Below are 23,249 nucleotides of genomic sequence, written 5' to 3'. Positions count from 1 at the left end.
CACCACCATAGGTGCTGGATTCAAGTCCCAATCCAGAGGTTTGATCACACAATCTAGGCCTGACACTCCAGTGCAGTACTGAGGGAATGCTCAGTGCAGCAGAGAAACAGGCCATTGACCCAACTGGTCTATGTTGGCATTTATGCTCCATACGAGCCTCTTCCCAACACTTTTAATCTAACCCAATCAGCATATCCTTCTATTCCTTTTCCCTCATGTGTTAATCTAGTTTCCCCCTTAATTGATTGCTTTTGGCTGACACACCTTATCCTCAGCATACGGCACACCATAACCTTAATCAATAACTTTGTTCACATTTAAACAAAACCATGACAATTTGCAGCAATTATTTGCATCATTTCTCTGCTGTCTGCAAATTGCTCTGATTGAATCTTCTAACCAACCAAGTTGCTCATCTCCTTATTGAATTCCAACAGCTGGGATTATGGCCAAATATGCAAGGCTCCTCTAGGGCCAGTATTATCTTTATCAGATAATGACAACTACATGCACTACTACAAAGAGATTAGCGGTTTTTTTCTCCCCTCTCTAAGCTGGGGCTCCCCTGTCAGATATCCCCAAGCAGTCATCCCTTACAAATCTGATGTTGGATTTCAATGTCAGTTGTGTGTTTTTTTTGAGGCAGGAACTTGAACTCAAGACCACAGCAGTACGAAGCAAGCATCTTAACTCATTTTCCACTGGGAACTCCCAGCTCCTGTCTATGGAGTTAGGTAAGTATGGGGATGGAGTTTACAATGAGAAACATCATCAGAGATGTTGGATGATGAGATGAATTGAACCAGCTAACAGTAACTTAAGATGATGATTTATTGTTAGCCATTGTGACCAGAATGGTTGTGGCAGTAAATACAGATCTTGCGCCTTACCCAAATAAATTTAGTGATAGCTCTACTTGCTCCGGACCTTGCCTGTAGTAGTGATGAGAAAAGGAGCCATGACAATCACCAAATACAATTGGAGAGAAAGAGGTATGATGTGGCTCAGAAAAAGATGAGGGTTCAGAATATAATCAAGGTTACCCAAGATTTCTAGTCAATATTTGAATGCAAGAATCTTTACATTTAATGCTGAGTGTCTACCAGATAGTAATCCTACCATTGTTTTTCTTTATAAAAAAAACAAACGTTAACAGTTCTATTTTAAGAAACTATCCAGTTGAATAAGAAATTGTGTTTTATTGCGAGGTCAGCCTTTACTCAGTGGGTAGCGCTTCTGAGTCCATAGGTGGTGGATTCATAGGTGGCCCACTCCAGAGACTTGATCACACAATCTAAGCCAGACACTCCATTGCAGTACTGAGGGAGTGCTGCACTGTCAGAGGTGCCATCTTTCACATCTGAGGTGGATATAAATAAATCCCATGGCGCTATTTTGAAGAGCTCGGGAGTTCCCCGAGTGTCCTGAAATATATATTTCCCTCTATCTACATAGTTTTTAAAAAAAAAATTACCTGGCCATTTATCTCATTATTGTTTCTGGGATCTTGCTGTGCACAAAGTGGCTGCTGCATTTCCTTACACTTCAAGAAAGGTATTTCATTGGCTGCAAAGTACTTTGGGACATCCTTAGGTGGTGAAAGGTGCCATATAAAGTTCTTTCTCTACTTAACATTTCTCTTAAAGGAAAGATATTGTTGAGCCTATACATGTTTGACTGTCACAATCTATGTAACCTTGAGGTCTAGCCACAATATAACGAACAGATCATTTACCTTCTGTTGTACTGGGGCTTTCTTTGGTGACATCTGTAAAGAAGAAATAGGATAACAACTAGGTCAGAATAGAGATAAGCGTGATGCATTCATACAGTGGTAAAGTCTCCTGGGTGTTTTTTGTGCAATAAATTGTGAATCTGTTCTTCATGAATGAGTTTTAAACTAATTTAAAATTAGTGTATATGCTGTGCGCTAAGAAAATCTTTCCCCATTAGATCCAAAGTTTCAACAAAATTGTTCTACTTTACCACAAATCAGCAAAAATAGGATTCAAATTGGCCCTTTCCTGGTGAGGTATGTGTAACTTTGATATACCTCTAGAGTGTGTTGATCAGGTGTGACGACTGATGTTAAGAATGTGCACTTGCAACAGGGAGCCTGGCTTGGAGTGCCAGCGTGCTACGGCTGCGCTCACCAGAGGCTGAAATTTCCCAGGTTGTTCACAATCCTGCCGTGGCAACCCAGAAGTGACCCTGGCGGAGCATCAGTCGCCATCTTCCCAGAGGCAGCCCATCAAGAAGCTGCCTCTGGGTGCCCTGTCTAATTAAGGGTGCAGCCGGGTACCCACGTCAGGAGGTCCATTCAGTGCGGCCTGTGGTTGGGGCTGCCACCCTCCTTCCTAGTGTGGGCACTGCTAAGGGAACAGCAGCAGGAGCATCAGCAGTGCCATGGAGGCACCTTTGCAGCAAGAGCTACAATAACGGAGATATCAGTCTCCATGAAGTGGCTGCAATGGCATGCCTTCTGCTTGGGGAGACCTGAGCGCTGTGATTTAATGTCGGCAACTTAATAAAAGGCCTCACATGGTTCGCGGCACAGAGCTCCCGCTGTGAAGCCACCTCTGCTCAATTTGCAGGCCCATGATGTTGCGAGGGGCCTGTGCGCCTTTGGAAACATTGCAATCCAATTCCACAATAGGAGCTAATTTCCCCATGGAGTGCCCTAATTGGCTACTTGCCATTGCCGGGCGGATAGCATGTTGCAGAGTTGGCTCGTCATGTGTCGATCGCATTTTCCTCACCTCGAAAGCTGCCTGTGCAGGGCTGGGAAATGTCAGCCCCATGATCCCCCAGTAAATACTCCTAATGGACAAAGTTCCACACTCGGTCTCTACATTTGGAATACTATCTTTTTAAGCATTGTCAGCCAGATCTGTGTGGAAAGCCAGTGTTTACGTCCCCTGCTCCATTTTATCTGCCCCCAAGACCAGCTTCTTTCTGCCGGAGTGAAGTGGGCTTAAAATTCATCCCTCTGTGTCATGTACCTAAGTTATGAGGAAAAACAAGAGAGGCTTGGGTTTTTCAGCCTTAAATAGAGGCATCAGAGAAGAAATTCATGTTATAGCGGTTAATCCGAAGTACTACTTTAAATTAAACTACGGGAATAGGTCAAGGGGACACAGTTCAAACTAATAAAAGGTAATTTTAGGACTGAAATTTGAACTAGCTAGGCCCTAAGCTCTGGAATTCCCTTTCTAAACCTCTCTGCCTCTCTACCTCTCTCACCTATTTCAAGATGCTCCTGAAAACCTACCTCTTTGGCCAAGCTTTTGGTCACCTGTCCCAATATTGTCCATTGTGGCTCGGTGTCAAAGTTTTCCTGATAATGCAGCCATGTAGCACCTTGGGGCATTTTACTATGTTAAAAGGTGCTATATAAATGTTTTTGTTGTTGTTAATATCAAGACGTTCTGCTTCACGAGGAGAGGGATTAACACTTGGAATGGACTTGAGAGTAGAGCTTGGGGAACAAAACCCTGGAATAAATCAGGAAACTATTAGTTTTTTTAGAGATACAGCACTGAAACAGGCCCTTCGGCCCACCGAGTCTGTGCTGACCATCAACCACCCATTTATACTAATCCTACACTAATTCCATATTCCTACCACATCCCCACCTGTCCCTATATTTCCCTACCACCTACCTATACTAGGGGCAATTGCTAATGGCCAATTTACCTATCAACCTGCAAGTCTTTGGCTTGTGGGAGGAAACCAGAGCACCCGGAGGAAACCCACGCAGACACAGGGAGAACTTGCAAACTCCACACAGACAGTACCCGGAATTGAACCCGGGTCGCTGGAGCTGTGAGGCTGCGGTGCTAACCACTGCGCTGCAGCAATGGGAGCATTCTGGATTCATGGACAAATAATGTCTGAATGGACTCCCATGCCTCCTGCATCTTGTATTTGACCTAGGATTGGAAGAAATGTGAGGAAACAAACCATTTCCAACACTGTCATCCGTCCCCTCGAGAAATAATTTCCCTTTAGCAAAGGTTGAAACGTCTGCCTTGAAGGTTAGTACTGCATACTGTAAAGAGCTACAGTCACATACCATGTTCTTAAAGAAGTGGACCACAGCGCTATCATCCGTTTGTCTCCCTGCTGCTTGATGAGCCTTGTGTGTGGTCGGGGCCATGAGCACACTCCTGGTTGCAGGTTCCTGAAATACATATATTCAATTTTAGCATGGACATTATATAAATTGTTCGAGAAAATAATTGGATATTGAACAACTAAAAAAAAGCAGCACTCTATAATGCTAATCACTCACCTCATATCTGAGATATACTTTGTTTAAACATCTCCAATTTTTGACAAAATTCATTTTTTACAGCGATTGTAAGAAGTACTTCAGATTAAAAGTACTTCTTTCGCTTGCCCTTTTTTTTTTTACAGCTAAGCACAATGCTATTGATAAGTGTTGGTCTTGAACAGTTTATGTGGGTTGCAATTTCAGTATGGTTTAAAAATTTGCAAAACTCTAGAACTATATAAATGAGCATTTATCAATGTGCTGCTTCAATGGCTTTTCAAATTCAGAAAACTCTTTTCATGCATTGCTTATGCCATGGAGCAAACAGTGTACAGGAGACATGGTTGGCAGGGTAATTACTCGATGCAGAGTTACTTACCTCCTGACTCCCCAAAGCCTGTTCAAGACGAGTCAAGAGTGTGATGGAATACTCTCCACTTGCCTGGATGGGTGCGGCTCCAACAACACTTAAGAAGTCAACACCATCCAGGACAAAGCAGCCCGCTTAATTGGCAAGCCATCCACCACCTTCAACATTTACTCCCTTCACTGCCGACGCACAGTGGCAGCAGTGTGTACCATCCACAAGATGCACTGCAGCAACTCACCAAGGCTCCTTTGACAGCACCTTCCAAACCCATGACCTCTACCACCTAGAAGAACAGGGCAACAGCCACATGGGAACACCACCACCTGCAAGTTCCCCTCCAAGTCATATGCCATCCTGACTTGGAACTATATCGCCATTCCTTCACTGTCACTGGGTCAAAATCATGGAGCTCCCTCCCTAACTGTGCTGTGGGTGTGCCTACACCACATGGACTGCAGCAGTTCAAGGCGGCGGCTCACCACTTCTCATGGGCAATTAGGGATGGGAAATAAATGCTGGTGTAGCCAGCAATGTCCACATCCCATGAAAGAATTAAATAAACATCTGTCACATGCATACTGTGGCTTTGAGCTGTTCAGCTTCTGGTCACAAATGACATATAGACAAGTCTGTGCAGCTTGCCAATCACAGCCAACACCAGTCTGAACATTGCCTTCCTTCCATCGCTGAGAGGCTTATAGGGGAAAAAATAATGAATATAAAAATGTTGTATATTATACAAAGTCAGTTAGACTACTCTGTTTTCCAATGTAAAGGAGTGCACAATATTACAAACTATGCTCAGTTTTTCTTACGTCGAGCTGTCTGTTTCTGGGACCTGAGATGTTCGCATCAGTGATTGGATAGAAGAGACGCTGTTATTAAACTGAATTCTATCATGCCCGGCCAGAATGGAGATGATGGGGTAATTTTCCTGTCAAATACGCTAGGATTATAGACTGCTGTAATTTTCGCCTGCCTCAACTCATTGGCTAGTCCAATGGTGTCAATATTTACTCCAAATATTTTATTGCTTTTTTGGTTGATAGCCAGTGATCTCGACTCTGATTATAATCTGATTCTACCTTCCATTATGTAAAATAATGTTAATTTACTGGGTTCCTTGGTAAGAAAGTGAACATGGGGCTTCTTCCAATAATTCTGGTGTATGTACGTCTCTTTCTCTAGCTGTGAAGGTGCCATAGATAATCACCTTACTGGATTTTAAGTTATGCTCCATAACCAGAGACAATCTTCACAACAATTGCCCCTCCCTTGCTGTGGGGGATAGGTTTCCTTTCCACTCAGCATGTGCCATGGGAGAAGATCAGGAACTCGCCAAGATAGGGATCAAGGGCATGAAGCCTTCTTCCACCATTCACAGATCTGCCACACCACCCTCACAAACTGATTCAACTTGACCACACATGAATTAAACGTGAAATTTATAACTGCAATAGAAATAAGTCTTGATAAATGTCTCAAATATTTATGAGATAGAAGTGACAGATTTATTGTTTCATACTGACATACCACACAATAATTCTTCATTCTGTTTTAGAGAAGTATTAATTTTACACCTCAATTAGTGCAACAGCTTGGATCTAGCCCAATCAACAAAAGGGACAGCAATATCAAGAGGCTGGTAATTTCAAACTTGCAGAGCTCTTTAAATGAGATGTTCTTACAGTCTGATATAATTGAACTGAAATAAAGGCATACATTAGACACTTATGAGATTTCTGTGTAAGAATTAAGCTTCAAGAACATAGTGTATAAAAAGCACACTGTCTAACTGGTAAGACAATATTAGGGGAAAAAAGATATAACTGTACCTGTTGTGACTAATATTTATATGCTGATATAATTTTTATTTCATTTCAACACATATAGAATCATAAGATGATACAGAACAGAGGAGGCCATTTGGCCATATCATGCCTATGCCAGAAACACACTGGGTTACATTTTAACTTTTATCATCCAGCAAATAATTGGATGATAGCATTTGGCTGGCCCTTTCCCACCTCATCCTATAGCCCGATCACATAGACCAGTAAGATCCTAGGCTCAATCGCTGATTTCAGAGAGGCCATTGATAGGGGAATCTACTGGCCTCAGTGCCCTGGGTTAAGCAGCGAAAGTCAACAAGGGTAAGCAACTCACAAGAACCATCGGAAAAGTTGTCATGGGCCATTTGGACTGTTATTGCAGGGCAGGTAAAATAGACAATCGTGAAGTGGCCGCCGTTTTCTTGCCCAGTGATAAACCAGGGTTTCTGCTCCTGATCCCTTTCAGGCAATCCTTGCTAAAATGTATGGCGAGTGAAGACAAGATTGGGCTCGACTATGATATTCCCCCCACATCCTCCCAGGCACCCCCCCCCAGCTGAATGTTCACCAACAAGGCCCAGATATGAAGAATTTCCACTCAGACAAGGTACTTAGACAACTGATGCCAGGTTTTTCAGCAAGGACTGTGCATTCCCAGGAGGAGTCATAGTGGCATTTATGGCACAGAAGGAGGCCAATCAGCCCATCGAGTCCATGCCAGCTCTCCACGGAGCTATGTTGCCCGTCCCACTCCTCTGCTTGATCCCCATATCCCCACAGTCCTATTTCTCTCAGGTGGCCATCCAACGTCCTCTTGAAGTCTTTGATTATTTCCGCTTCCACCAGCCTTGTGGGCAGCGAGTTCCAGGTCATTACCACACGCTGCGTAAAAAAAGTGCTTCCTTTTATTCCCCTTCATCTTTTGCCCAAAACTTTCAATGTGGCCCCTAGTCCTTCTAGCCTTAGTTAATGAGAACAGCTTTTCCTTGTCTAACTTATCTAAGCCTGTTATCATCTTGTACACTTCTATTAAATCTCCCCTCAATCTCCTTTGCTCTAAGGAGAACAAACCCAACTTTTCCAACCTAACCTTGTAACTAAAACTCCCCATCCCTGGAACCATTCTGCTAAATCTCCTCTGCACCCTCTCAAGGACTCTCACATCTTTCCTAAAGTGTGGTGACCAGAACTGGAACATAAGAAATAGGAGCAGGAGTAGGCCATTCAGCCTCTCAAGCCTGCCCTGCCATTCAATAAGATCATGGCTGATCTGCCCCAAACCTCAACTCCTCTTTCATGCCAGCTCCTCATAGCCCTCAACTCCCCGATATTTCAAAAATATGTCTACCTCCTCTTTAAATATTTTCAGTGATCTAGCCTCCACAACTTTCTGGGGTAGAGAATTCCAGACATTCATTACCCTCGGAGAGAAGAAATTCCTTCACATCTCAGTTTTAAATGAGTGTCCCCTTATTCTGTAACTATGTCCCCTAGTTTGAGATTCCCCCACTAGTGGAAACATCTTCTTAACATCTACCCTGTCAAGCCCCCTCAGAATCTTGTACGTTTCAATAAGAAACTTTCTTCTAATTCATTCTTCTAAACTCTAATGAATAAAGGCCTAACCTGTTTAGCCGTTCTTGATAAGTCAACCCCTTCATCCCAGGAATCAGCCTAGTGAATCTCTTGTGAACTGCCTCCAATGCCAGTATATCCTTTCTTAAATACGGGGACCAAAACTGTACAGAATACTCCAGGTGTGGCCTCACCAACACCCTGTACAGTTGTAACAAGACTTCCCTATTTTTAAACTCCAACCCCCTAACAATAAAGGCCAAAATTCCATTTGCCGCCTTAATTACGTGCTGCGCCTGCATGCTAACTTTATGTGTTTCAGTCACAAGAACACCCAGATCCCTCTGTGTTGCACTTTTTTGAAGTCTCTCTCCATTTAAATAATAGTCTGCCTTTTGATTCTTCCTACCAAAGTGCACGACCTCACACTTTCCTACATTAAACTCCATCTGCCAAGTTTTTGCCCACTCTCTCAACCTATCTATATCCCCTTGCAGATTCCTTATGTCCTCATCAAAGCATGCCTTCCCACCTATTTTTGTATCATCAGCAAATTTGGATACACTACACTCTGTCCCTTCCTCCAAGTCATTAATATAGATAGTAAATAATTGAGGCCCTAGGACTAATCCTTGTGACACTCCACTAGTTACATCTTTCCAACCTGAAAAAGACCCATTAATCCCAACTGTCTGTCTTCTGTGAGTTAACCAATCCTCAATCCATGCTAATACATTACTCCCAATACCATGAGATCCTATCTTGTGCAATAATCTTTTATGTGGCAATTTATCGAATGCCTTCTGGAAATCCAAATACACTACATCTACCTGTTCCCCTTTATCAACTCTGCTTGTTATATCCTCAAAGAACTGTAGCAAATATGTCAAACATGATTTCCCTTTCACAAAACCATGTTGACTCTGTTTGATTGCGTTAAGCTTTTCTCAATGTCCTGCTACTTCTTCCTTAATAATGGACTGTAGCATTTTCCCAATGACCAATGTTAGGCTGACTGGCCTATAGTTTCTTGCTTTTAGTCTCCCTCCCTTCTTGAACAGGGACATCACATTAGCGGTTTTCCAATCCACTGGGACCCTCCCGGAATCCAGTGAGTTCTGGAATATTTCAATCAATGCCTCCACTATCTCTGCAGCCACTTCCTTTAAAACTCTTGGATGCAGGCCATCAGGTCCTGATGACTTGTCTGCCTTTATTCCCATAGCAATACTCCAGTTGGGGCTTAACCAGAGCTTTATAAAGGTTTAGCATAAACCTGCTTTTGTACTCAATGCCTCTATTTATGAAGCCCAAGATCCCATATGCTTTACTAACCATTGTCTCACTATGTTCTGCCACCTTCAAAAGATCGATGCACATCCCCAGGTCCCTCTGTTCTTGCACACTCTTTAGAACTGTGCCATTAAGTCTATATTGCCTCTCCTTATTCCTTCTGCCAAAATGCGTCACCTCACACTCGTCAGTATTAAATTCCATCTGCCAGCTGTATGTCCATTCTGCTAGCCTATCTAAGTCCTGTTGCAGGAGGTTCATATCATCCTCACTGTTTGCCACACCTCCAAGTCTGGTGTCATCGGCAAATTTTAAGATTCTACTCTGTATTCCAAGAAGAGTGAAGAGAACTTGTAAAAAGAGGACAAAGAAAATATAAGCTGGTTCATCACAATAGCCATTTTGCTTTGATTAGCGACAGACAAGAAGGTCCTTGCATGCTTATACAGCGCTACCTCCATGGAAACCCACACTAAGTTGCTTTGTATTCTGTGCATGTAAAGATTGGATCATGGGGTTATAAAATATACCAGATGTGACTGTTAATGCAAAAGCTGTAAAGAATCAAACAAGAAAAAGCTATTTTTAAGGTTAGCTCAACAAAGTATTTCAAAAAGTTGTTATGGCAACGCTTTCCATTGCTTAGCTTCCAATATGAAAATAAATCCTTTTCTTTGAGAGTTGCATTATTCTTATATTGTATCATCTGTATAATACCAAAAGTACATGATAATCACATTAAGCTCAGAGGCTGTCAATACTGGGAAATGTTAGAGGTAAGATTTATCATCGGAAAGAATGAGATTGATAGCAAATTCATTTCAATATTAAAAATGAGGGAGAATTAGCAGGTGTAACCAGCCTTAATTCTGAGATGTTGAGCAGCACAGTAGGAGGCTAGCCTGTCAGATTTGCTCTCTGGTCTGAAACCAAGTATAGACTAATGGTATTTGCACCTACACAAACTAAGTTTGTGAATAAATCCGGCCTGAAATTTATTGAAGCATTCTGACAGCATTATTGATATGAAGCTCAATGCAAACTTGAGGAACAGCATTTCAGTGAGGCAATTTACAGCTTTCCAGACTCAACATTGAGTTTAAGAGTTTCAGATTCTCATTTCCTCAGATAGTGGGTGCTGGAAATGGTTCGGCTATTCTCATTTACACCTCCTCTAGACCCATCTTTTGTTTCTTCACATGTCCCATTACCACCCGCTTTTGCCTTGCACCATCATCCCTTTTGTCATTTCATCTCTCCTGCCCTCCACCCGACCACAGATCCTCCCCCTTTGTTCTTTCCGTCCCTTCCTCCCCCTTTTCACCCTACTTGATGAAAACCAGTTACATTTCTTACTTGTCCCAAATCTGATGAAAGGTCAGTGCTCTGAAACATAACTCTAATTTCTCTCTGCACATATGCTGCCTGACCTGCCGAGTGCTTCTAGCTATTTCTGTTTTTATTATTGGTCAGATAGTTCATTGTCATTCATCTATGACTATTACTACGGGAATTCCTCTCAATTTGCAAGCACCGGAAAAGGCAGTTCCGAGGAGGAATTGCAGACAGGTAAGATTGCTCCTTAGATGTGGCAATGGTTCCTGGGACCGAAACTTTTTTTTAAACTGCCTATTTTCTGTGACTGGATTTAGGCAGGTAGCCACCAACCAAAACTAGTCAAAAATACCTCAATTTTGTCACAAATATCATAAGCAAGCCATTGCAAAAGATGCTCCCTACTTTATCATAATGAAAATAGTTTAGCGTGCTTAGTTATTAGTGCTAAGAATTCATTTGCAACATGAACCTGTCTGACATAAGGTGGACACACCAATAACAAAGGCAAAGCATCTCATACAACCATTAAGTCAAATGCATGAAACTCTTTGTTCAGAAGTTCAGGACGAAAGAGAGATCATTTTCAATTTCCACAAGTTGTTTACTGAAGATTCTGTGGAGTACTGTGTTGGAATAGAAACTCTTGGGCATACATTGGAAACCATGCTGGATGAAACAACTTCATTGATCTAGACGCTTTGAACTGTTTGCAAAGAGGAAAACGAGCTTATTTTCAGCGTCACAAAGATATAATCGCACTACTCATCATACCTTTTTTTTTTTAGGAACTTAGGAACAGAAGATGGCCATTCAGCCCCTTGAGCTTGGATTCAATTAGCTCATGGCTGATTTGCATCTCAACTCCATTTACCTACCTTGGTGTATAACCTGTAATATCCTTGCCTAACAAAAATCAATCAATTTCACTTTTGAAATTTTCAATCGATCCCCCCAGCCTCAACAGTTCTTTAGCGGAGTTTGTGTGAAGAAGTGCTTCTTGACATCACCCCTGAATGGCCTAGTTCTAAGTTTAAGGTTCTGCCCCCTTGTTCTGGACTCCCCCACCTGAGAAAATAGTTTCTCTCTGCCTACCCTATCAAATTCTTTAATCATCTTAAACACCTCAATTCGATCGCCCCTTAATCTTCTATACTCAAGGAAGCTGAAGCTGAATCTATGCAACCTATTTTCATAATTTAATCTTTTTAGCCCCAGTATCAGTCTGGTGAATCTGTGCTGCTCCCCCTCCAGGACTAATATATCCTTTGTGAGGTGCCCACAGTAAATAAAAATCTTAGACAAATAGGAATTTTGGTAATATTCTTGCTTCAGCAGAAACAGTACCTTATTGCAATCCACATGGCAGTTATTTAGCTTATTGTTTGGAGCTGTCAAGAATGAGTCTTCCTGAATACTCCTCAATAGGGTGACAATAACTTTAAGTGGAAGCCATTGTGACAATGGGAATGTGTAGTTTTGGTTACATGATAATGATGGTTGAGTGATCGATTTGGTATCATCTCTTTACTCTTGACTGGTTTAGTTCACAATTAGTTCATTGCGGAATAGAGCCATTCAATTTTCGGGAACAAAGTAAAGATACAGGCCCAGCCGGGATTGCTCGTCAGGCCACATTTTAGGCCTGGTTTTCTGAATGCAGTTGGCCCAGTGTTAACTACATTGAAGGCAACTCAACTCTACATAATGGGTCTCAAACAAGAGCTCAGACTCTTATTTGAATATGCAAAGGTTTTATGCTTGTTTCAGGCACTAGACATGGGCACTTTTTATGCCTACACCAATATGGCGGGGGGCACACTTTAAGCTTGTAATGAGCACGTGCTTCCTGCCCAACATATTGGAGGCTTAGGCACCCATTTAGTGCCTGAAAAGCGGATGCCATCAAAGCACCATCAAATTTCACAGCCATGGTTTGTTCTCTTGTACTGCACAAAGTGGTTTCACCAAACATATAAACATACGAAACCAAGGTATACATAAAGGTCATTTGGCCTATCAAACCAGCTCTTCCATGAGCAATATACTTAACCATGAATAGTCTACCCATACCATGTGTCCCACTGTGTAATCTCCTGTGGAAAACTTCCTGATTCCTAAGGTAACCAAACAGAACTCCAGAATTTTCATCCATCCACACTATTTAAACCTGGCAGACTTCCTTCCAGACTTAATGGACGCAATAGCTTCCTGCTGTTCTTATATTGACATCACAGTGGATGATCCAGCCTGAAATCTCTACATTCCCCCAGTTCTGGCTTCTTGTGCAGCCCCGATTTCAATTGCCTCACCATTGGTGACTGTACCTACAGCTACCTAGACCTTAAACTCTGGAATTCCCTCTCTAAACCACTCCCCTTCTCTAACTCTGTCCCGGTCTTTTAAGATTCCCCTTAAAACCTACGTCTTTGACGAAGCTTTTGGTCACCTGTCCTAATATCTCATCTGATTCACCAGATAATCGCTCCTGTGAAGCGCCTCGATGTTTTACTGGATTGAAGGTGCTATTTAATTGCATAAGGAAAAGCCAACACCTTAGACTCCTCTATCACTGTCCATCAGAGTATCGTGGCATACATGCCGGTAGGCTCGATCCCAGAAGTACCCAACATTGATTCTTTTAAGTTTATTCATTCACAGGATGTGGGCATCGCTGGCAAGGCCAGCGTTTATTGCCCATCCCTAGTTTCCCTGAGAAGGTGGTGGTGAGCTGCCTCTTTGAGTGGTTTTGATACAACGGAGTGGCTTAACTAGGCCAGTTCAGAGGGTAGTTAAGAATCAACCACATTGCTGTGGGCCTGGAGTCACATATAGGCCAGACCAGGTAAGGATGGCAGATTTCCTTCCCTAAGGGACATTAGTAAATGAAATGGGTGTTTAGAACAATAACAGTTTTGTGACTTCTTTTACTGATACAAGCTTTCTCTTTTATTTCTTTTAAAACTGAATTCAAATTCAGTAACTGCCACGGTGGGATTAAACTCATGTCCAGGGTTCTGGATTACTAGTCCGTGTACATAACCAGTGCATTACCACTAAAAAAAACTCAGTGTCTACTTGCAAATGTGGCTTGGTAATGCCACTACTGACTGAACTGGCGGAGTCCTGAAGGACATAGCTCATCAACTGGATTTGCATCACATGGTGGAGACACAAATAAGAAAGCGTATCTTCATATCAACCCATATGTTAAGGTTTGGTGAAGAGGGCTAGGAGGTGGCTTGTGGGAGCATAAACACCAGCATAGACCAGTTGGGCTGAATGGCCTGTTTCTGTGACGAGAAGGAGTAACATTCTTTAATTACGTCCTTACCAACCTACCTGTTGCAGGCCCTTCTGCCCACAATAGTATTGACAAGAGTGGTCATCTCACATTTCTTGTAAAGTTAAAGTCTCATTTTCACAGAGAGGATCCCAAACATTGTGCTGTGTCACACTACTGACAGACCCAAGATACAGCTGCAAAAACTGGGCATCCATACAGCACTGTGGGCCAACTGCAGAATTGTGTACTATCACAATCTGTAACCTCCAGATCCTTCACCTTCCCATCACCAAAGCAAGACACCAACCCTTCTTTGATGCAGAGTAGAAGGATGTACCAAGAGCAGCACCAGGTATACCCTGGAAAAAGGCACCAATCTAGTGAAGCTAACAAGCAGGGTGATCTCATGCTAAACATAGAAAGGCATCTCCTGGCTGTAGTGCTAAAAACCTGTGCACCAGAACTAGCCATTTGCATGAATGCTGGTGGTTTGCCAATGACCCCTCTCCCTAGTATGCTGCACCCTCTTTTCCCGTAAAAGGGGTAGGACAGCGTTAGGTGTGGCTAGCAGGGGTGTGTTCTCCTTCTGGATGTATTGCATATGGTGAAAGTGGGAATCAGGCAGATCTAAAAGTAGAAGGAGATGCACTGCAGAAGATGGGTAAAGAGGGACGTGTCCTGACCTTTCCTGACCTAGTCAGGTCATTAAAACCTTCTCAGTTACCCCAATCCAGGCCTGCTCTCACTTGTGGCTGAAGATGTCATCTTTCCATTGCACCCAGCATTACCTCTAGGGAGGCATCACTAAGCCTTGGGGGTCACCTTTCCTCTTTTGCCACATGTCTTTTCGATTGGCAACATTTACTTTCAGTTTCCTCAGACCCCTTCACAAAGGTGGATTGTGCTTTTAAATAGTGGCTGGGAAACTTAGTTACCGTGGATGAATGTCACATTCGCAGGGGCAGCATTCCATCGAGGAAGCCGGGGGCTTTATTTAAATGTAGTCTAGCTGTTAAAATCGTTCGGGCTTACACATCACACAACTCGGCAGGTTCATCGCCCACTAACTTCCTCGCAATGGGTTAATATCAAGGTTACAGACTCCGTAAAGGAGGGAGAGAATAAGACTGACAGCAAACTCCAAGATCACAAAAATAAGAAAGTCGGAACAAAATGGAGAAAATGAAACCAGTTCAATAAGATCATGGCTGACGTTCTACCTCAAGTCCACTTTCCCGTACTACTCTCATATCCCTCGATTCCCTTAGTGCCCAAAAATCTATTGATCTGTGTCTTGAATATACTGAACGACTGAGCAGACAGCAGTCGGGGATAGAGAATTCCAAAGGTTCATAATCCTCAGAGTGAAGAAATTTCTTGCTGTCTCAGTCCCAAATGGCTGGCGCCTTTGTGCTGAGACTGTGATCCCAAGTTCTAGACTCTCCAGTTAGGGGAAACAACCCCCCCAGCATGTAAGCAAAATCTAGGCAGGCAAAAGGTTGTCTGACGTGTCAATACTTGGACAGATAATAACATGAAAAGTTAACACTCCGCAAAAGAAAACCCTCCTGTCGCTTCCTTTCCCGGTTTTAACACTCCCCTCTTCTTCATATGGGACTTCATATAACTCATCATGTTTTCATCTGCCCAGTTCAAGCAATGGCTGCTTTAAAGCCTAAATAAGGTGTTCACACCATGTGCTAAACTGGTTGTCTTCTCAAATGACTGTGGATGAAGAACAGCAGGGAAAGAAAATACCAGTTATTTGGTGCAGATGAAATCGCACAGATGGACTTGATACAAATTATGTCAAGCCAGCAGAGCACTTGAGAAACAGATAGTATTTGTCAAAGACAAAAGACACCATCTCCGACCTCCAGCTGGCATAGAAAGAACTTGCATTTATATAGCGCCTGTCATGACCTCAGGAGACCTCAAAGCTAATAAGTTATTTTTAAATGTAGTCACTGTTGTAATGCAGGAGATACAGCAAGATCCCCAAAACAGCAGTGTGATAATGACCAGATAATCTGTTTTAGTGATGTTGGTTGAGGGATAAATATTGGCCTGGGCAACAGGGATAACTCACCTGCCCTTCTTCGAAATAGTGCCGTGGGATCCCACCCGAGCTGGCAGACAGGGCCTCGGTTTAACACTTCATCTGAAGGACGGCACCTCTGGCAGTGCAGCACTCCCTCAGTACCGGGGTGTCAGCCTAGATTATGTGCACTGGTCTGTGAAGTGGAACTTGGGCCCACAACCTTATGGGCCAGAAGCGGGAGTGCTACCCACTGAGCCTAGGCTACAGCTACGTCCCCACAATAAGCTGCAGGTATATGTTAGTGCCAGATGGTGGCAGGCAAAGCACTCTATACCTGCCTCCCTCAGCAGCTTGCATTGATCTCTGATATCTGCTCATTGAATGGAACCAGTATTCATGTTCACACAAAATTAAGAGTTTATATGCCTTTCTTCACAGAGGCATAAACATTTAGCTGTCATTTGGCTCAGGGTTACCTCTCTTTTCAGACACTAGGCTTCTGTGCAGAAACCAGTTAGCCAGGAAAGTGACAGCCACAGAAAATGCGGACAATCTTTAAAAATGATGACAAGCCTTGGTAAAGGGCATTAAGAGTGTACTGGAGTGATAAAAGAATCATTATTTCTCGAAAGCAAGGCACTGCTATTAATCTCTTAACTACTTAATATTGTAAAAGATGGATTACCCAAAATGATAAAATTTTCATGCAAGATTACTTTTTGTTTCAGAAAAAGACAACATTCAGTGACATAAAATACATCCCATTGCGTCTGGGTGAGGGTATCACAATGAAAATGGAACGTGGCTTTTCCTGCTCGTCTCCTATGTCAAAGCTTTCATGCTTGGCAGACACATAGGGCAGGATTTTGGGCTTTGGGTTGGCACCCCGGCGCCAGGGTCAAATGGGGGTCAGAATCCCACACGGTGTGGGGACCAGTCACCCGGCAGTGATTTTCCCTGAATCGGCCAATTAGTGGCCAGGAGGGTGGGCTCGCCGTCCAATTAAGGACAGTGGGCAGGCTTTTGAAGCTGGAGGGCCAATAGAAGGCCCTCCAGAACTGCAGCAGCAGCAGGCAGCCTTTTCAGGTAAGAGAGAGAGAGGGGGTGCCTCAAGCTGGAAGTGCCCTCTCTCCGACATTCTTAAATTTTAAATTAAAAAATTCCCTAGCTACCACAGGCTTCTGTTAGTGCCAGATGATGGCAGGCAAAGCACTCTATACCTGCCTCCCTCAGCAGCTTGCATTGATCTCTGATATCTGCAGCTGAAGTCAGGCGGGGGGGGGGGGTGTGGGGGGGAATGCCTCAAAGCCTGCCTGCCACTGGGAGGCTGCCTCCAGGCATCTGGCTTAGTCCCCAACTCCTTGGTGTGGGGGTGGGGGGAGCTTGGAGGCGCACTGGAAAATTCCAGTTGGCCTCTGACAATAGGCCTTAAGTGGCCATTTAATCCCTTTAATTGGCAACCCACTGCTTGTGGGCAGGTGGCCCTGGCGCAATCCCCCCGCCCCCACCCTCCCAAACTGCCTCTGGGGAATTGGCTAAAAATCCAACCCATAGGAACAGAAGTAGGCCATTCAGCCTCTCAAGCCTGTTCTGGCATAGAATGAAACAATGGCTGATCTGCATCTTAACTCCATCCATCTGCCTTGCCTCGTAGGAGACACTTTTCCAGAGGGTAGTGGCCCTTAAACTAAGCCAGATGAGAAAGTCTGAAGATTGGAGCCAAAACTCTTTAAAAGTTGAATTTACAATCTGTCACACCTGAGTTTTGGGCATAACGGCTCATAAAATTGGGTGAAGATTAGTAATGTTGGATCTCCATCTGCCATTCAGCTGATCCGATCTTTGCAATGGAATTATTGCTGGGAGAGGGAGGCACTTGCCAGTTTGAGAGAGGTCGCACGGCAATAAGTGCAGAGGATATCACAACACAATTTTCTGTCACTTTTCATCTGCTTAATGGCATTTCCTTTGACAGCTCGTATGAACTGCGGCATTTAGTGTTGCTAGGTGACTTTCCGCAATACATTATGTAAATAAAAGTTTATTTGCAAGTCAGCCGTCAGAATGTCTTTCATTTTAAAGGTAGTGAACGATGCCGCCAACAACTGACCCAAAAGCACAAGTCATCGGAGAATTCCTGAGAGACCAAAGCTGTCCTTTATAACCATAGCTTATGACACATCTGTGATGTCCAGGTATAATGAGATGTCTGAAATAAAAACAAAAAGTGCTGGAAATACTCAGCCGGTCTGGCAGCAGCTGTGGAGAGAGAAGCAGAGTTAATGTTTCAGGTCAGTGACCCTTCATCAGAACTGGCAAAGATTAGAAATGTAATAGGTTTTGAGCAAATAAAGTGGGGGTGGGGCAAAGGGAACAAAGGTGAAGGTGTTGATAGGACAGAGGGTCACCGAGAATAAGTGACAAGGAGGTCATGGGGCAAAGAATGTGTCAATGATGTAATGAAAGACAAAGCATTAGTGCAGAGAGGGTGTTAAATGATAGAATAATGAACAGTCCTAGCCAAAAGTACAAACATGAAAAACAGTGGGCAGGCACATGGTAAGAAAAAATTGAATAATGAAACAAACTAAAATAAAATTTAAAAAAAATAAAACTAGAAATAAAGAAGTGTGGGCCAGTCATGCTCTGAAATTATTGAACTCAATGTTCAGTCCAGCAGGCTGTAGTGTACCTAATCGGTAAATGAGATGCTGTTCCTCGAGCTTGCATTGATGTTCACTGGAACACTGCAGCAATCCCAGGACAGAGATGTGGGTATGAGAGCACGGGAGAGTGTTGAAATGGCAAGCAACCAGAAGCTCGGGGTCATGTTCTTTCACTAAGCGGATGTGTTCAGCAAAGCGGTCACCCAATCTGCATTTGGTCTCCACAATGTAGAGGAGACCACACTGTGAGCAGCGAATACAGTATACTAAATTGAAAGAAGTACAAGTAAATCACTACTTCACCTGAAAGGAGTGTTTGGGGCCTGGGATAGTGAGGAGAGAAGAGGTGAAAGGGCAGGTATTACTTCTCCTGCGATTGCATGGGAAGGTGCTGTGGGAAGGGGACGAGGTGTCGGGGGTAATGGAGGAGTGGACAAGGGTTTTGTGGAGGGAACGATCCCTTCAGAAAGCTGACAGGGAGGGGAGGGGAGGGGAAGATACGTTTGGTGGTGACATTACGCTGGAGGTGGCGGAAATGGCAGAAGATGATCCTTTTGATGTGGAGGCTGGTGGGGTGGAAAGTGAGGACAAGGGGAACCCTGTCGCGGTTCAGGGAGGGAGGGGAAGGGGTGAGGGCAGATGTGTGGGGAAATGGGCCAGACACCATTGAGGGCCCTGTCAACCACAGTGTGGAGGGGGGTGGCGGGAGGGGGGGCAGTGGTGTTGGTGAAGGGGGAAGTCCTCGGTTGAGGAAAAAGGAAGACGTATCAGAAGCACTGTTGTGGAAGGTTGCATCATCAGAGCAGATGCGTCAGAGACGGAGAATGGAGATGGAGACTTATAAATGAGATGTCTGCCTTCCCCAGAAGGATCATTGAGCACACCACTGGCATGTTGAAACATCACCTCAGGTGTGAGGATTCGTATGGGGTGTTCTGTAATAAAGCCTGGCTAAAGCATAGTGGTAATTGTGCCACACACTGCACAATGTGCACTGGGCGGCACAGTGGCGCAGTGGTTTGCACCGCAGCCTCACAGCTCCAGTGACTCAGGTTCAGTTCTGGGTACTGCCTGTGCGGAGCTTGCAAGTTCTCCCTGTGACCGCATGGGTTTCCGCCGGGTGCTCCGGTTTCCTTCCACAGCCAAAGACTTGCAGGTTGATAGGTAAATTGGTCATTGTAAATTGCCCCTAGTGTAAGTAGGTGGTGGGGAACATGGGATTAATGTAGGATTAGTATAAATGGGTGGTTGGGACTCGGTGGGCCAAAGGGCCTGTTTCAGTGCTGTGACTCCAAATAAGTAAAAAAAAAACATTGCTTTGCAAACAGGCTTCATGTTGGAGCCCCCAGAGGAGAAAAGACACCTGAACAATGTGATACGACTAGCTAGAGGAACAGCAACACTCTGAAGAGACAGCAGAGAAACCCATAGGTACCATTAGCCATTACCATGAAGAGAGATTTATGAAGCAGTCAACCTCCCCTGAGTTGCAAATGTACTCACAGCATTAGCAGTCCTGTCTACAGTTTCTTCCACTTTCAATGCAACTCATGAATTTGCCATTTATGTTACGTGCACCCGAACCTCATCAAGAACGCACACTGCACAACTGAACAACGGGTAATGCAATGTACGGCTTCTATTTTTAACCATAGCTTTTTCAGTTTGATCCCTTTGTGACATGGGTGCTCTTACCTCTGGTGCCGCGCTTCTTCTAGGTGCTACTTTAGTGGCAGGAATGAGCGGTGGCCGTCTGCTGGTGGCCAATAACAGCCTCTTTGTTGAAATAGCCTTCACCTGTTGCTGGCTGCAGCCATTTCTACTGCTGGACGGACGATCTGATCTTGTGTGGTTTCTGTCACTTATGAAGGCTCAGGGAAGGGGACTGGTTGAAGTGGGCTGGATGCAGATGTGCTGGTTTGCTGACAGAACCATCCCTGCCCATTTCAGCCATCCAGCTGTTATTGGGCATTCCTTACCATAGCCATTAATTTGCATGCCAGCAAATGAGATTGGTGAAGCCCTCTCTCAGCTTTCTTTGTGAATGAATACTGGAGTATAAGGATGGAAATGGTTAATACTGAAGACAGTGAGAGAGACCCCTCCCACTGTATGAGCAATGATGTAATAGTCATATGAGATAGGCTTGAGAAGAAGGTGGTATAGCAGCATGAAGGATGCTAGCTTAGGTGGCTTGTGGAGAGTGTATATAGTAACTGTAAATAATAAAAAGAGCTGTTTGTTAACCTGAACGGAGTCGGAGACTTTTTCTAGAACACCCCACAATGCTACTAGTTCAAACCCAACAATGCAACATGGTGGCAACGGTGGAAGTGATCAGGAGAATTATGAAGATCTTTGGAAGCAACACTGGAGGAACAACAGAGAAATTTTAAGATAAATACTGGCACAGTACAGTGTGGAAACTACTTACCAGCAGAAGAGGCTGTGAAGAGCTCTGCATCCTCTCAGCCCACAGCATTAAGCTCTGTGTCAGTACTTCCAGCACATCCAATGGTCGGTTCCGAGTCTTCACGCTGGGCGACAATCCAGGATCGGTGAGACAGTAAAACTGGCCATTTATTTAAACAGCGCAATGGGAAAAAGAAACAAATCAGGTGCAGAACGCAATCTCGGTTGAATCAGTGACTAGGGAGGCGAGTACAGTCGGCAGCCATTGCTCAGCCTCGCAGAAGAGAAGAAACGCAGTAATCATCAGAAAGCATAGGAAAGATCGGGGAGCGTGGGAAAGCCCCGAACAGAACACGAACACCTCAAGCCAAGCCTGAAAAAATTAAAATTAGAGGGGAACATGCTAACAAAGCCTAGCAAACAAAAGGAAGCAATATGGGTCCAAAATTGGGAATGCCTGAGAGTTTCCGGAATCAAAGAGGTCCCAGTCAGGTCCAAAATTGGCTAGTCTGGAGAAAAAGGTTCTTAAGCTTCAGAATTGCTTCTCAACTCAATACCAAATCTGAAATGGAGCAAGTGAGCACCCCTCCTGTATATAGCAGGAGTGATAGTGGACGACATAATTGTCAAGCGATCACTGAGGCTACCGATAAATTCGAAGAGGTACTCCAAGCCTTTTATAAATATTTTAATCTACATACCAATAAAATTTTTCAAAGAGCCACATTTAATACGCGGGTGCAGTTGATCGGTGAATCTGTAGATTGCTATATTAATGACCTGTAGAGATTGGCAGAAGGTTGTGAATACCGAGAACTAAAGGCAGAACGAATCAGAGAGAGGATAGTCATTGGCATAGCAGATGAATCCTCGTCAGACCAAGGAAAAGCTTACGCTGGAAAAGGCCATTCAAATTATAAGGCAGGTTGAAGTTGGCAAACAGAATAGGGGCAGCCTATGGGCCAAAGACAAGACGTGGATGAGAAGGAGTCCAATGCCCGTCCAACTGGTTAAGACAAAGCCAGGGAAACACTGAGGAACAGAAATAACTTGCAGGTGAGAAGATGCATGACGTTGGCAAACCTTGCCAACATTGTGGGGCAAGAAGACTCACAGACGCGAGCAGTGCCCAGCAAGTAAAGAGGAGTGTTTTAATTGTGGAAAAACTGGACACTATGGAAAGATGTGCCACATCAAAATTTCTGTGCTTAAAGATACAAAGCAGAAGACTCCACACAAACAGCAGTGACGTAAGTACAGCAATATCCACAAGAGAAAGAACCAGGAGAGTTCTTGGGAGAAATCAGTAATCCAGACCAAGTTTCTGGACAGCAGACATCCATGTGAATGAACACCTCATGAATTTTAAGCTTGACACAGGGGCTAGCATCACACTATTGTCTGACCAAGAGCCTTGGGTGAAGAGACAGTACCTGCAACTGACAGGTATACAGTTGCATGGTCCAGATGGGTGACAACTGTGAGTAAAAGGCAAACTACAAGCAATTCTTCAGCATAGAGGCAGACAATTGGTAGAGACCTTATATGGTTTTACACAAATCAAGAATTTTCTTTACTGAGCAGGAATGCATTCTTAGAACTGCAGTTGATTGAAAAGGTAGCCGAAGTGAAGCAAACAAAGGTAAACAAATCCTTTCAAACAGAATTCCCAAAGCTGTTCGCAGTGCTCGGAAAACTAAAGACGGAGGACAGGATCACTCTGAAGGAAGGGGGCCAGACCAGTGTGTATCTTCACACCAAGAAGAATACCTCATCCCTTGTTAACCAAAGTCCAAGAACAATTGGAGGAGATGACAAGAATGGGCATTATTTCTCTGGTAACACACCCAATGGACTGGTGTTCAGCCATGTTTCCTGTCCTGAAGCCAAATGTAACTCTATGAATATCCGTGGACTTAACACAGCTCAACAAAGCAGTAGCGCATAAGGTTCACCCAATGTCTATGGTGGATGACAGTTAATCAAAACTCTTTCAGAGCACCATCCTTACAAAAACACGATGCCAATAGTGAGCTTTGGCAGATACCCCTGGATGCGACCTCAAGGTTCTTGACTACATTTATAACATCTTTTGGATAGTTTTGTTTTAATAGGTTACTGTTCGGAATAACCTCTGCACCAGAGACTTTTCAATGATCAATG

At 43.8% G+C, this 23,249-nt stretch overlaps 1 protein-coding gene across 1 annotated transcript in view; it reads right to left on the bottom strand.

The window, feature by feature from the left end:
• The window catches only part of LOC137370193 (myelin basic protein-like), a 221,453-nt gene that overhangs the window by 15,518 nt on the left and 182,686 nt on the right, over window positions 1–23,249 (bottom strand). The window contains exons 5-7 of the mRNA XM_068032487.1: window positions 4,076–4,183; window positions 1,736–1,768; window positions 891–932 (exon numbers count right to left, since the gene is read on the bottom strand). Coding sequence (XP_067888588.1) covers window positions 891–932; window positions 1,736–1,768; window positions 4,076–4,183 — 183 coding nt within the window. The remainder of the gene's footprint in view (window positions 1–890; window positions 933–1,735; window positions 1,769–4,075; window positions 4,184–23,249) is intronic.

The sequence above is a fragment of the Heterodontus francisci genome, chromosome 5 (genome assembly GCF_036365525.1).
Source record: "Heterodontus francisci isolate sHetFra1 chromosome 5, sHetFra1.hap1, whole genome shotgun sequence".
Taxonomy (NCBI): domain Eukaryota; kingdom Metazoa; phylum Chordata; class Chondrichthyes; order Heterodontiformes; family Heterodontidae; genus Heterodontus; species Heterodontus francisci.
The sequence above is the reverse complement of the archived record's forward strand: the minus strand, read 5'-3'. Positions and strand labels throughout refer to the sequence as shown.